Source organism: Lates calcarifer, linkage group LG13, assembly GCF_001640805.2.
Source record: "Lates calcarifer isolate ASB-BC8 linkage group LG13, TLL_Latcal_v3, whole genome shotgun sequence".
NCBI lineage: Eukaryota > Metazoa > Chordata > Actinopteri > Centropomidae > Lates > Lates calcarifer.
Genome location: NC_066845.1, coordinates 5,589,382 through 5,605,111, shown reverse-complemented (window position 1 = coordinate 5,605,111; position 15,730 = coordinate 5,589,382). Strand labels below are relative to the sequence as shown.

General features: G+C 40.1%; 1 protein-coding gene across 2 annotated transcripts; it reads right to left on the bottom strand.

The window, feature by feature from the left end:
• Positions 1–590: 590 nt before the first annotated feature.
• rnf122 (ring finger protein 122) lies at positions 591–15,398 on the bottom strand. Of its 2 annotated transcripts, none has more exons than XM_018674700.2 (6): positions 14,909–15,398; positions 9,626–9,782; positions 3,929–3,974; positions 3,797–3,838; positions 3,592–3,671; positions 591–2,518 (listed from the first exon to the last, which is right to left on the bottom strand). In XM_018674700.2, the coding sequence occupies exons 1-6, from the start codon at positions 14,931–14,933 to the stop codon at positions 2,413–2,415; spliced, it is 456 nt and encodes a 151-aa protein (XP_018530216.1). In that variant the 5' UTR covers positions 14,934–15,398; the 3' UTR covers positions 591–2,412. The 2 variants fall into 2 exon arrangements, with proteins under 2 accessions (XP_018530216.1, XP_018530206.1); XM_018674690.2 differs by having other exon boundaries at positions 3,592–3,674; positions 14,909–15,390.
• Between the last annotated feature and the right edge of the window lie 332 nt (positions 15,399–15,730).

The window sequence follows — 15,730 nt, the reverse complement described above, 5'->3', positions numbered from 1 at the left end:
GTATAAATAGAGATTCAGTGCCCAATATTAAAGCATTCATTGTAATATAGTATTTAATAATTCATTGTTATTATTTTTTCTTAAGTGTCAAACTGTTATAAAATAATTATTTATTACATATGTTTATTATTCCTATAGAGATTTAAAAATTTCACACAAATAACATGATGGTCAGTGGTCAATCTAATCTCTGATTAGGTATTCCTTCTCTGGACCTACATGTGATCAATCGTGATCACTTGAGAGTCGCTCTTAAAAGTTACTTTTACACTCTGCTGTAAGTAGGAGTAAATCACATGATAAATCTGCCTTGGGACTAACACTTTTTTCTACTTAAGTTGGTACTTTTAATCATTGTTCACAATTCATTTGATAAATTTAAAACTTACTGATATTAAATAATTTGAGACAAGTTTAGTCTTTTCGTTAAATTACTCACCTCAGGTCTGTGGCAGGGGGTGCTTCAAAACCTCACAAGAAAAAAAAGAGAACCACACAGAAATACTAGGTTCTCCAGATTTTGGTACATTATTTCACCTGATGGTGGCGCCACATACATGACTATTAGGAAATTAGGAAACAAGAGAGGCTGCGCAAAACAGACAAGTTTTATTATTGTTTTCAAGTTATTTACATCTGTTGGATTACAAAATGTGGAATGTGGCCAGAATCAAAGTGAACATTTCTCTTGCTCACGTACATTTTTTTTCTTTTCTTGGCACAAGGACATGACTACAACCTCATCTGTGTGTGTGTGTGTGTGTGTGTGTGTGTGTGTGTGTGTGTGTGTGTGTGTGTGTGTGTGTGTGTGTGTGTTTGGCTTTTAATTACAGTGCAAGTGTCTACTGTGTCTGGACAATGTGCTTCGTGATGCTTTTGTGCTCAATTTAGGCAGTGTTTTGCTTTCTGAATCACTGTAAATAACAATTAAAAAAACCTACAACCAAGGAATGTAAAACGTAATCACCATTAAATAATGCCACAAAAATGCTGTATGTGAAAGTGAGATTTAGTTGCTTCCCAGATGAATTCACAGAACAACACAGTGGGTCTGTACTGCTGCTTCCCTTATCTTCAGATGTAGCAGCATCACAGATACTTCATAGACTTTTATAAAAGATTCACTGCACCTGAAAACAAGGGGCTTGCTGTGCTGCACCCAAGCCTTAGTCAACATTTTATAAGGACAGATGCATGGAAATAGTTTTTTTTTTTTCCTTTGTTTTTGTGAATTCAAAGTGCAATATCTATAAAAACACATTCCAACAAACAACCAAATAGTGAGAGGCAACAGGAGTCCGTTCCTTCCATTTATATTAACACAATAAAAACATGTCTGAATGATAAAACATCCCAGTAGGGGAAAAAAACAACTGGAGCATGTACAGCATGTAGAACATACATGATGTTACTGTAGAGGTGGGCACCAATATGGATTTTACACTCAGTATCAGTTGAATGTTTTAGAAAAAATCTGTTGGATTTTGAGAAAGATGTCATAAAAACACTGATTAATTTGCTACAAGTTGACTACAGCTTGACCTGCTGCTTCTGGGTGACATGAATAATTTAGGTTCTACTGATGAATCGGCACGAATCCACCTCTCTCCTTAGGTCAAGTCAAGTCTAAAAAGTGTTTCATTTCCTTGAAACCAGTTTTTATCAACCCATGTCTTCCCTACAGTATCATTTATCCTCTCCTGGCCTTTGTTAAACCCTTGTTCTACCGGTTCTTTTTTAGAAACTCTTAAGAATTTGCTGTATTGTTAGCAGCGTAACTTCTGTCAACGTGAATTTGTGCTACTGCCAGGGATGCAGAAAACATCAATTTGTCTGTGGCTTTGTCTCAGAACAAGAATTTAAGATCCATTTCCCATAAGAGCTTTGATAACCACAGCCAATATTGATATTATTTCGTATAAGTACCCACCATGACACACAACACTCATCCACGCTCAGAGGGGATCCAGAGCCTCCTACCCAGCGCTTTCATCCTTCAACACTCATTTGTCCACAAAGCTGTGAAAAATGCAACTGTGTCTCCACCACTTCAGTGGTGCCATTAACCTCACTCAAGGCAACAAGAGAAGATGTGAAGGATCAGGCGGAGAGGGGGATGTTGAAAGAAGAGTGGTAGAGTGATGTGTGGGTGGCTGGAGATAATCTCTCAGACACCACAAGGTGTCGTGTTGCCATCTCGAAGATGGTTGCTAGGCAACAGCATCCTTCAGAGTCTTCCTTCGGGTGGTAACTAGGTTACCCCAACTTAGTGTCATCATGTTGGTGTTTTGCTCTGTTTTTAGCGCAAAACAGTGTCCCCTCTTCCTGTTGGTCCCTAACTTATACCAGCTGGTCTGTACGGGCTCTGGTGTCCCACCCAGGCTGGCAGGTTGTTTGAGAGGTTACACCAGTTCATCCTAGCAGTGTCCCTATGCTGTGGTGCTGCTCGGGGGGGCCAGCTATGGGTTTGTTGCACATGGGACAGACACAGCGAACCTCCAGCCACTTTACCAGACACCTGCGCAGAACAACACAGACAGGAGGAATAAAAAGAGAAGCCAAACGGAGGCCTTCATCAAATATCTAACTTAAAAAGTAAAAACAGCAGTGCCACACTGTATGATATTTTATTAAAAGTAAAAGTAAAATATACTTATAATTTCAAAGGTAAAAGTACTTAGTAAGAGTGTTCTGTTAGCTTATGCTATTGGACTAAAAAATGGAAGTAAAAATACCTCAAAACTATGGTTAATTACAGAACTTAAGCAAATGCACTAAGTTACATTCTCTAACATTTTGCTTTCATTCCTTCCGCTTCCTCTACCTTTGCTCCAACATGTCCATTTTCCTGCACTGTTAAAATCTTGACAATTCTAAATTTGATGTCACCACCACATCTGACCAATGATTTCACTGCCCACGTTCCTCCAGCCTGACTTAAAATATCATTGCAACTCTGTTACTCTGTCTTGTAGACCTAGTGTGGAACAACCTGCCACCTCTAAGATGTTCAGGGAGATTCAGCTGATAGTTTCTATCAACCACCTGCTGGCTATACTCCACCACCACCCAGTGTTTAGACTCCACTGGGAGGATATTCCTGTACAGGTAAGTACCGTGGTAAAATGATGTCATCATGATGGGATATAATGACCAGATACTTCGCATATCTCCTTCAACTTTTTCCTTCTGTGTGCACCAAACAAGTCAGATAAATTCAGTTAATTATTCTTCATCCCTTGCTTTCAGTCAGTCTCTCCTAATTGAGGTGTCACCTGGTTCGAGATAACTATAAGGAAAGGCATACCACAGTTTAATATTCATATTAAACATCAACCCATGCTTCCCCTATGAGATCCTAGTACTAGTGCTACCCAGCATCTACACAGCGCATGCAGGGAAACGCTATAGTAGTGACCACCCTGATCAGCGACGAGCAGGGAAATGAAATGTAAAAATGAATGAATGTAAGTGTTGTTGAACAAGAACTCCTGCAGTCAACTTTTGATCACTAAACTTCAGATCAAACCTTTTTCGTTTTAACAAGCCCAGGCGGGTACAAAGTGGTAACAAGAGCTCTTCTGTACTCACTTCCTGTGGAAAGCATGTTGGCATGGCAACACTCCCAGCTCGTCTTTCACTTTAAAGTCCTCCAGACACACTGCACACGTCTGCTGCATGAGTGACAGACAGGACGAAGTGAGAGAGGACAGCGGAAATTAGCAGCGGTCATTTTTAAGCTGTTTTCTCACTGTGAAGAAATCAGTGCAGATGTACATCTAAATCACATTCTTACCCCGTGAAGATTCAACTTTTTTGGGTCTCCTTTTAAAACTACCTGTAGGAGTGACAAAAACAACATATGTTTAAGAAAGATTTTTTTTCATTTAGAACCATAAAATGTGTTAAGTATTAACCTTAGACTTACTTCTCTGTATCCAAACCGCTCACTCTGGGCTTGGTGTCGTAGTTTGCTGTGGAGGGACCAAAAAAAAAAAAAAACAACAACAAAAAAAACACTGATAAATAAGTTATGTACAGACTTCAATCAACCATACTTTGCATTTACTTCCTTGTTAAAATAATAGTATTAAGGTGAGGAAGATGAGATGAGGAAGTGTTAAGATCCATTAGTTAAAAAAAAGTACAAAAACCTCTGTATAAAAATACTTAACTAAAAGTTCTGCAATAAAGTTTTATTTAGGGGCGGCTGTGGCTCGGGAAGCAGACCAGGTCACCCACTAATGGGAATGTTAGTGGTTTGATCCCTGGCTCCTCCAGTCCACATGCCAAAGTATCCTTGGGTAAGATACTGAACCCCAAAATGCCCCTGACTGGCATGCCAGTGCTGCATGAAAGTGTGTGTCAATGGGTGAATGTGAACCTGTACTCCAGCTGGTCAATATGACTAGAAAAGCACTATAGCAATGTAGTCCATTTATCAAAGTAATATGTATAAGTCCAATTTTGAGTATTTTAATTTCATAATAATTTATACTTCTACTCCATTTTAGAGGGAAATATCAGAATTTTTACTCAGTTAAGTTTATTTAATAGCTGTAGTTATTAGTTATTCGTGTTGTTGCTGGTCATGGTGGAGCTCATTTTAACAACTATACTTTTGAGTATTTTAACCTATACATACACACCATTTTTAAAAAATTTAAAAATCTTTATCTGCAATGTAACTATAGCTAACTAAACACTAAAATAGTTCCATCTGAAATGTAGTGGATTTTAGTGTCTGTGGCATTAAATAGAAGACCTCAAGTAAATGGTACTTAATTATAGTACATGAGTAGATGTACTTAGTTACTCTCCACTTCCCACTTGTTTATTATGAGATAAAACTGTCTGTATATTTATTCTAAGCTGAGTTTAACAGCAGGTCATTGGATTCAGGCTAAGATTTAAGCTTGTGTGGTTAAATTATGGGGCTGTGTAACTGAAGCTGTGTAATTGCAGGTTTTACTTTGATAATTAACTGTCTTTTCTAACAGTCTATAGTGGCCACACATCTATGGACAAATACATGTTCCTCTGCGACCACACACACACATTGTTCACACACTCGACTAATCATGTAAATACACGCACACACACACACACGCACACACACACACACACACACAAACACGGCTAATGAGTACGTTGCCTCTTTGAATCCCTGCACCGCCCCAAAAACCAACAATGGAGAGGAGATCTTTATCGCTTTGGCGAGCTGCGTCTGTTCAGGCGGTTATTTTTGGCCTCCTGTTTTTACACAACTAAACATAGACTCAAATGTCTATCACTGTCTGTGATTTGGGCCTGAAACTAAATGCAGCGAGAGCATGTGAGATGAAAGGTGAATGTTTATTTGCGATCAGATCTCCCTCAAAATAGGAAGAGAAAAAAAAAACTGAAGTACATCAAATCTCAGTGAGTCTGTGCTTAAAGTAAGGAAATGACAGTTATTCGTTGTTTTTGTCACTTGGTTTATTGTTTACACTGATTGCCGCTCACAATCTTCCATGTAGAACAATGTGAGGATACACGTTTAACATGTGCTGAGATTTCCCATGCCTGGAGAATGATGTGAAGTGGGTGAAAGGGGGGCATGACTGAGATTTCAGTGTTTCAGTTCGGCTATTGTCCCCGGTCTGAAAGAATAGAAATTCCTCATATAGGTTCTATTGACTATTTCTTACTGTATGAAGTAATTTAACAGGTGTTAACACTAAATGATATAATAAGAGATGTGCAAAACTTTTGCAGATTCATTTGGGAAATCCAGTGCTTTCCCTCTGCATATTCTACACTGCCAAAACAAAAAAGTTAACACATTGTGCATGGACGCTTGGCCACTAAATGTTTCTTGGGTAGATGTGTGTTGTTTCAACAGTGATGTCGAGAGTCAAGAGTTGCCATTTTGACTGAGGTGGAGTTGTCTGTCAGTATGAGGAGTAAAGAGGTGATCATGCAAGTGAAGACGATAATTATGTTAAAGTTATGTTTAAAAAAAAAAAAAAAAAAATCTATAAGATCAAACATAGTTGATTGCCAAAACCAACACTTGGCTATGTTCTAAAGAAACAAGAAGGTGTCCACAGTAAAAACTACAGCATGGAAAAAACCTCTTTATCACTGCACAGCAAGTCAAGAATACTCTCCAGGATGTAGGCGTACATGTTTTCTTGTCAGCATTTGTCCTCCAATTCTGCAGGTAGGATAGTGCCTGTATTAAAACTCCCAGTGGTCACAGGGCTGCAGGAGATCTAAGAAGTACTTCTAATTATTACAAGACTGACTAGATACACAAACCAGTCATAATTCCTGTTGGCTAATAAACAACCACGTTAAGCTTTAGAAACCCTCAGGGGACTTCACAGGTCCAGTCTCACTGTCAGGATCACTGACAGTAAATTAAATGAGTCAGTAAATTTATTTGGGGAAAGACACTCTCGCAACTTAATATCTCTGCCCTCAGTCTTTGTATCATCTGGCTAAAAACACCTTCAGCTTGCCCCTGCTCCTTGCGGTTCTCAAAATATCTCTCCGACTAGCAGCTCTGTTATTGACTATAAACCCAGCGCTGTTAGAGCAGATTGGGGTATAATTAAAGATATGATATTTTTGGTATGTGCTTTTGGCACCCTTATGGTTTTGCACTCTTGTACACTGCAGGTACTGCTGTGAACACCCCCACTTTGTGCCGGTATTAGAAGAAACAGAAAGGATCATGTGTGCTCAGCAAACCTCATCCTGATTTTAAGACTTTTTGGAAAACCTAATGTAATTGCTACATATGATTAAGGGAGGAATCCTTAAATAGAATAACAGAGACTGCCTTTTTCACTATAATGTTGAAATCACACATCACAAACTCCCTGACACACGATTTTGAGAGAGCCTGTCTGAGAGGGATAATAGGAAAGCTGCCCCCAACAGTGAATGGCATTCATCACTCAGTATTCATCTGATGAATCACCCAGTCTATAAATGAATTCACAATCACACTCCTACCCAAGACTACCTTCAGCATGTTAATGGGGCTGAAAGGAAGTGACTCACTGGTTATGATTCATAGGCAAGTGCTTCAAAAGAAACGGGAAGGATCCAAGCTTTTCTAAGAGAGTTGATGGTCAATTTAGTGGTGAGCTCGAGCCAGACAAAACATTCACATGATTCCAGAAATGTGTCTGACCTCAACATTACCACTTCGGTGTTGATAAATCCAAAATAAATACTGAGATGTGTTCTAGCTTCATGATCAAATTGGATATAAATACTCCAAACTGATGCTGGATTTTCTGTCTTTTAAAGCTTTTACTTGAGGTTTGACTGAGAGCTGAAACATAGGGATTCCCTGTTTCTTAACTCAACTGATGTCCAAATACTGACCACTTTTAACTGAGAAAAAGTCATCCTGTCATGTTCTCATGACACATGATTTTCAACATTAAATGGAGTTACATATGTTCAAATGTCCATTTTTTCTGACCACTTTTAGGATTTTTTTTGTCCATGTTGGCTTGAAGATCAAGGTTCATTACTGACTTTGGCAACATATGTCACATGATTTCCTCCAGCATATGGAGTTTTTTTTTTTTTTAAGTCAACATGCGCAAGAAGCCCTGAAAATACTCATGGAAAAATTACAATTTTAACACCTACAGTTTCATGACATCTGAGCAAATGCCATCTGCTGCTGATGAAGATCATGTGATATGACATAAAGCTCCAGAACAGCTGCTGAATGGATCTCTGGGAGAGACTATTTAGTCACTTCAGTTATTTATTTATTTCTTGGCCAAACTTTTGTCAAATTTAAAGCTGCAACAGCTGCTTTTTTGGCAAAATGGGGGCAGAGTTAATTGTTAATACTATTATCATCACCTTTTAAGATGATTTGCTGAACATGTACATAAACTGTACTAAATAGATCTTGTGGAGAGATTTTTTTTAGGTCAATAATGAACTTTAAACCTCACCTTTTTATGTTATAACTGCAGTTAGAAGCTGATTGGGTTGATTACCTATTTACATGGTCCAGTTGCTAGGATTCAGTTATATCCAATTCTAGACAAAGAATGAGCTGTGCAGGAGGAAAATGAAGAGGCACATACCTCCTGAATACCAGCTACCACTGTCACTGACATGCAATTGTATTTTTTCAGACAGCACGCTGGCTCTGTATGTCACTAGCCGACAGACACATTACTTTTATTTGTTTGGCATTTTGATAACACAGATGATTTGGAAAGCAATTTTAAAAAAATGTTATGCCAAAAATAGCACACCACATTAGGAGATGTCAGGTAATTTGCCAAATACAGATGCTTAGTCACCCAGAGAGAGCTCAGGATAAAAAAACAAACCCTACTGCAGGTGTTGACGTTTCCTGATGAGGTTTTGTACCACAGACATGCATGTGTGATGATTTCGTGTACTCCCACTGTGTGCTATTCAGGCCGTGTTTATTCTGAGCAGAGCTTCTCTGCAGTTTTCCTCGCTGCTGTCCTCACACATTGTGACGGGCTGCTTCCTGTTGCCTCATATCCCGTCCTTCAGACACAAACGTCCCCTCAGCTCATCAGGGAGTTCACAGTCAGCAGCAGGAGAGGTCACCCTGTTCTTCTTTTTTTTATATATATATCTCCTTTCCTCCCTCACTGTGTTTCTGGCCTGCAAAGACACACAATCTCCCTGCTGTGGAGGTTTATAGAGACTGCATTGTTGGTTCGTCAGGCGATACACATCACAGGCACCACCTTGGTCCAGACTAAAATATCTCAACAGCTACTGCACTGATTGCCACAAAATTTGGTACACATGTTCACAGCCCCTTAAGGATGAATTATCTTTGTTTGATATTTTGGTTTAATCACATACCAATCAGCCTCAGCTGTTCTTTGTGCATTGCACTTTTATTTTAAAACATTTTGTTTTTAAAATTGTTTATAACAGACTACGATGAAGCTATAAGCAGATGTTAGTGTTTATTAAGGTATTTATCAACAACTGTAACTCCTTCAGTGTACACCCATAAGTGGAGGCTGGTGTTTAAACCGATAATGAATGACTATATATTAAAACACAATTACAGCAATATTAAAGGTGTCTTCACAGAGGAAGTTACAATTGTAGACAAATACTTAAATATGTCCTTATATCTGCTCACAACTTTAGTGTCTTATAAATCATTTATTAAATGTTTGTAAAGTGCTTTGAATGCTAAAAAAGGGCTGGTTAATTTCCCCCCTTGGTGCAGTTTGTTTTGGCAGATCTTAAAACAGCAGTCATACTCAGGTGCAGACCAAAACAGCCACCCAGAGAGCCTCTAGAGGAAGCATTCTCAGCTTGGTCACAAACTCTAAAGTGGTTCGTTTGGGGTGGGAAGTTAATCCAGCCTCGTTCCAGTCCAACTACATGGAGTATTCTAAGAGTTTGGGCTAAATGGTTGCTGTAGCCAGATCCAGCAGCTAGTTGGAGAACGAATGAAAGTCTGACTTAAACTAGCAATGAAGCAGACAGGCCTTTTCTTGTGTTTTTACTCTTTCGTTCCTGCTTTTCTTGTTTTTTGTTTTTTTCCCTCTACATATTTCTTGTTTTTAATCACATTTCTGTTTCTGTTCCCCCTCACCTGATGAAGTAACAGCAGAAGATGAGGCTCAGGATGAAGACAAAGATGCCTGTCCCGAAGATGACCATGTAGATGTTCAGAGGCAGGTCCTGGAAGGTGATGGGCGGCATGGTGCACGACTTGTTGGTGTAAACCAGTCCCAGACCACAGAAGCACCCTGAACAATGACAGAGGTAAGATTTAAAAACACAAGTACAGCAGGAAGATCATAGTTAGGAGTGACGGTGTCTGCTAGAAAAGACAAGAATATGCATGCAAGAATATGTCTCAAAACACGTGACTGCAGCTGTACACATACGTATTGGCAGCTGAGGGTCAGACTGGCAGCTGTGTGCACCTCCAATGCAAGCCATAAATTGAAGCTTTATATGCACACACAACAGACACAAAGGTTTGAGGGAGAGAAGCCGAGAAAGATGGCCACTGCACTTTCCTGTGTTGTAAAATGAATCCCTTTCCATTTTGTACTTTAACATATAAAACACTCCTAATGTGGTATCCAAGCAACATACTGTGGTATCTTTTAACTTGGCAGATCTACACGCCTTTGTCTGATAACAAGTTTAAAGGCATTAAAGTGGACAGATGAGAAAATAGCATAATATAACCATAGATGAAGAGATGATATTTGCTCAACTCTCTTCTGTCTAAGACACTGCTCAAATCTAGTTCATCAGTTTTAAGACTTAAAAGCACTCACACTCTGAGAATCAGTGAGTGCAGTTTAATTAAAATGGCAGCATAACATCTCAAACCAAAATCTTTTTAGATTAAGATATCTGTATTCTTGTACATAGACGGGATTCATCCATATACAGTACACCACCAGTGACTCTAAAAATACCAGAAAAACCTGATGTTTTTATGTCTCACATTGAGTGCTTTTAGGAGAACTCTGCAGTGTGCGCCAATCCAAACAGATGGTTTTCCCATTAAAAGTGCCCGCCCTTGTCTCATCCTTCTTGCCTTGACGCCACACTCCTGTGTGTGTTTGTTCTACCAGGAAATAGATTATCAGTGTAGCCCTGCTCTCTGCTGAAGATTTAAGAACAAATGTGGCATGACATTGGACAGGCTGCAATATATGTGCAGTTTACTGTATTTGATGGGTTGTGTTTATTATGTTATTCATCATGTAAAAATATATTGTACTCAAAAAAAAAAAAAAAAAAACCTAAAAAAAAAAACAAACTATGTACTCCCAGATTGCAAGCATAAGAATCAAGAGTGAAACTCAGCCAGAGAAGCTGTTGCAGATTAGATAGAGAGAGACAAAGGTATACAGAGAGCACACTTGTGTTTTGTGCGTCTGTATGAGTAATGAGAAGTCAGTATCTGCATGTGAGAGGGGGCTTTGTGAGATCCGGGTCACACTAACCCAGTGATAATGAATCAGAGGTAACGCAGGACTCATCGTCGTCTGCTGATATGAACCTCTCAGTAGGCAGAGTGCCACAGAGACAACCGAGAGTGTCTGCAGGTTTTCATTTTGATCTAACACTACAGCAGCTGACTTCACTGATTAGCACGCCTTCACTAAGAGACAAGCTGCTAATCAGTGAAATCAGCTTGTGTATTGTTTAATCATAATACAGAGCGCCAGAGTCTCAGCCCTCTGAGCCAAAGAGCAGCAACCAGTCTTACTATAGGAACAACTGTACTGTGTGAAACCTCCCAGTTAAAAGCTTAGAAAATAAATAGTTGGATGAGTAGATGGATAGATGGACAAATGGATGTATAAATTGAAAGACAGATCATGGATGATGGACAGATAGAGGTATGGATGGATGATGGAAGGAGAGATGGCTGCATGATTGGGCTGGTGGATGGATGGATGATGGATGGATAGACAGACGATGGATGGATGAACAGACTGATGAATGGATTGACAGGTGGACAATGGGATGGATGGATGAATAGATAGAAGGATGGACTGATGACAAATAGATGCATGAATAGACAGACTGATGGACAAATGGATGGATAGGTGGGAGGTCATTTGAGGCAAATGGATGGATGGATGAAGAGATAAAAAAATTAATGGCTGGATAATTGGATGGATGGGTGGCGATGGAAAAACAGATTAATTAAGGAACAGAGACAAATACATGGATAGATGGATGGTTAAACGCATAGATGGGCATAGATGGATGGTTGAATGTACAGACAGAAGGATGGATGAAGGGATGAATGGATGGATAAAGACCTTTACCAATTTCATTTCCCTGTGATGTGTATTGTTTTCTTGGGGCACAGTTTTTTCTTTTATCGATCCTGGTATTTCTAGTCACTCCTGCCGCCAAAGTAACACATTGACATTTCTATTTGACATTTCTCCTGCCTCACAGTGGAAATTGCAGTATGAGAGGATCAATAATTCCCGCCTCTTAGTTCCACTCTCCCCAAATGAGCAGTGATGCTCCATTAATTGAGGCTCTTCATTGATGGCTACACGTTCAAGTTCCAGCGCTAAATGACTTCACTCAGCAAGAGGCGATCATCACCAGAGGACATCGACCTTTGCCTGAATTTCTCATGTCAACATGAGAGTGTAAATTAAACACAAACTGATCGAAGCACGTGCAGAGCAGTAGCTAGGAGTTCTTTGACTCTGAAAAATGTATGGAATTGTAATTGCAGTGGAGAATACTAAAGAATTCTTTGCATCAAAACTCCAGCAACATGTAGTATATCAGGGTCTATTTAGGGCCCTTTGTCCTGTTTCAGGAGTCTAGTAGTTGTTAACAGTTTGACTGAAAGAGTCTCTTGTTTCAGATCATTTAAATGTCTGAGCCCCCCCCCCACCCCCAAATTGTCGAATGATTCTGATTCATGTTACCCTTTGGAGGGCCCTGACCTCTAGATGAGAAACTAAAGCCAGACAGATACTGGATTTTTGAGGCCAATACTGATAATAAATAATTTCTTCACACCCATAATGCGTTGCTGGAATCTTAGCCTCTTCAGACTGAACCTTCCCCATAAGCAATCAAATATTTAGATATTTAGTCCTCTTTAAAAAAACAACATGTGTAGCATACACATTCAATTATAATGTAAACTCCTTTTCAGGAGATTAGATCTTCCTAAATCCATGAATATCACTGAGGGCATGACCTCAGTGTCCACAATAGAAGCTGGACACACGTGAAGACATGACTATGAAAACAAGCAGGCGTGTAAACCTAATTTTCCTCCATCACCCTTACATTTGTCAAACAATCTGCTTCACAAGGATCATCAGCAGACAAAGGGACATATGCAGCAAAAACAGGGAGTACATGTCTCTGTTCCTGTATTAATGTCACTGCACAGTTGATGGCACAAATCACCTGTGAAGCTGCTGCAGACTCACAATCCAAATCTGGGTCATTTGTATTCAAGTCTTTATGTGCGTGCATCATGTCACGACTGTCTGTATGGATGGGCGCTTACATCCTCCTCCTCCACCTTTGTATGCATGGGGAGCAGACAGCTATATGTGGTGCTTTGCTTTGGGTGGAGTCCTGCATGACCACTGACCTATATATTGGCACACTCAGGAGGCGCCCCGTTGCCATGGTGAGCCAAGAGTCGCAGATGCAGAAAAAGGATGAAGGGCCAGCTAGTGAAAGTTCTCATTTTGAGGACAGAGAGAATCCGAGTCAGTCGTTTTGCATCTCAGCTGTGACAGATTCTTGTGTTGTCGTTCAAAAAGGCAGGAAAGTCCCTCTGTGATATGACAGAGCTGTAAAATACCTCAAATATGGCAGCTTCTCTGACAGCTCCTATGAGATGCCTGGTGGGGTTTTGTCCTATATACGCTGTGCTCACACAGAGCTGCTGCTGCTGCTTCTTCTACTGCTTGCACTAAAGACAGAACTTCCCATCAAATATTCAGCAGTTCACATGGGGGGAAACACTCAAGACTGCTTGCATGGCTGCTGCTGGCTTTCAGGAAGAAAGCAGGTTGGATTCAAAACTCCCCATCACATGCATGAAAGCGCTACATGTGTCAAGCATAAACACTGGAACAAATAGGCATGATCACAGATACACTAACACACAGAGCAGACGCTGGAGCTGTGGCTGCCTCATACTGCTTCATTTTTCCAGCAGAATGTCACTCTTTGATATTGTGTTACTGTGTGTGTGTATACGCTATTTCCCCTATGAATAGCTGGGGAGTTGGGCAGCACAAAGGGAGTAATTGTTCTTGTCAGAACACCACCAAAAGTCCACCCGAGGAGGCTGCTGTGGCTGCTGCTACTCAAAAGAGGCGAAGTCAGAGGAAAAAGGGCCACTAATCCATCACCTTCACCAGGTCTCACCGTGACAATGGTGCACTGACGCACCATTTCTCCCTCAATGAAAGAGCTTGTTATGTTTAAGCACGACTGATGCGCCTCCGGATGCAAAAAGCAGCTTGTTTCAAGCAAGATGGAGAAGTTGCACTTCTCAAGGCTTTTGAAGATAACTGGTCAAGGCCAATATGAGTGATAAGTGAGAGACTGCAGATAGAGACAGTCTAAACAAGATTACCCAGACAAGTAAATGTTGCATGGGCAGCACAATGACTGGCTTTGTGTGGCTCTCAATTGGCATCAATTTAGCTGGATATAAAGGATTCTATTGATTAAGCAGTCTCTTATTGTACCAATCAATACACACATTGATGAAACATTCAGATAATATTCTCCAAAGCAAAGAAATCAATCCTATAAATACAGGGATGCTGTAAAATACAGGGATGCTGTAGGTGAGTTAATATACAACCAGAAGTACTCCTATTAAATATTTTTTAAGCCGTATACAAAAGATTTAATAAACACACTATAATGTAATCTGCCAATTATCTTCCCAATTCATCTTTTTATCTATGAAACACCATTAAATTGTGAAGAGTGCCCATTGTAATTTCCCACATTCCAAGAAATGAATTCAAATAACTTGTTTTATTTGAACAAAAGTCTGAAAATGTTCAGTTTACTGTCAAAGAAAATATTCAAATCCTCACATCTGAGAAGCTGGGACCAGCTGGAACTTAAAGGAACTTTAAACTCACTGTTAAGCATCACACAAGTCTTAATAGGATTGATTTAGTTTTTCTTTAGAATAAGGTGTGACAAATTGTCTTTTTTCACACTCGAAATGTCTAAATTTAGAAAACGGGGGTAATTCAGAGACTATAATCTGACTGCCATGAGAGATCCACTCCCTCTGAAATATAACAAGCTGTATTGCACATTTAATCACAGAGGCCTATAACAAACAGTGCTCTCACAGTATAAAATGACTGCTCACCGTTACACCACTGAAACGGGTGCATCAATGCACCAGAGGGAGTCCTTGCCGGCGGGATCCGATTCGTATGTTTACCAACAAGCCGCAGCCGCCTGTGCAGATAGATGACCGCGATAAAGTGCCCGGGTAGACCGTGTGCCAGCAGTGTGAAAGGTGAGCGAGACAATAGCACCTGTAAAAAGGTCGTAAAAGACGAATAAACAGGTGGATAAACAGCGAAAGTTGAGGCGGGTTTATGTCACATTATCGTTCAGACGCTGGCTCATTCTTGCAGATTCAGAAAGGAGAACTGTTGATGTGGATTTCCCCCGCTTCTCCTCCTCGCCGTGGCTGTTTTGAGTCTGTTATTATTAATAGACGGCATATAACACTGACCCAGCAGCAGCATCTGTGTGAGAGGGGAAAAACTAGAGCACTGGCTCGATTTTCCTACTCCCGCCCCTTCGCAGAGGCTACTGACGTCCGGCGAGACCAATCCTGATCCAGCCTGGGTCGCGGTGTGTTGTGACGGACTGCGCGTGTTTTCTGTCAGTAATCATCATCGTAATCATTTACTTATGCGTGCATCTTTTACGGGCTAATTAATTAAATGACAAAATCAGTGGGGAGATCAAAAGAATACTGAGGTTATGAGTCTTATCTCGTACAGACAGGTCTAAGAGGTCCTGGGGCAAAAATCAGCTGTGGGCCCCCATTAGCCCACTTTTTTTTCTCATACACTTTCTATCCTATGATCAATAAGTAATTGAAACTGGCAACTACTCTGATGATTGATTAACAGTTTAGGGCATAAATGCAGAGCGTGACCTCACAAGGAGGTCA

Bases quoted from the DNA above. Each gene is read 5' to 3' on its own strand.
- rnf122 (XM_018674690.2), bottom strand. From the start codon at position 14,933: ATGCACCCGTTTCAGTGGTGTAACG. The intron at 9,783-14,908 runs GTGAGCAGTCAT...GTCATTGTTCAG, and splicing joins CCCGTTTCAGTGGTGTAACG to GGTGCTTCTGTGGTCTGGGA. The intron at 3,975-9,625 runs GTGAGGGGGAAC...GTCCCTCCACAG, and splicing joins TTCTGCTGTTACTTCATCAG to CAAACTACGACACCAAGCCC.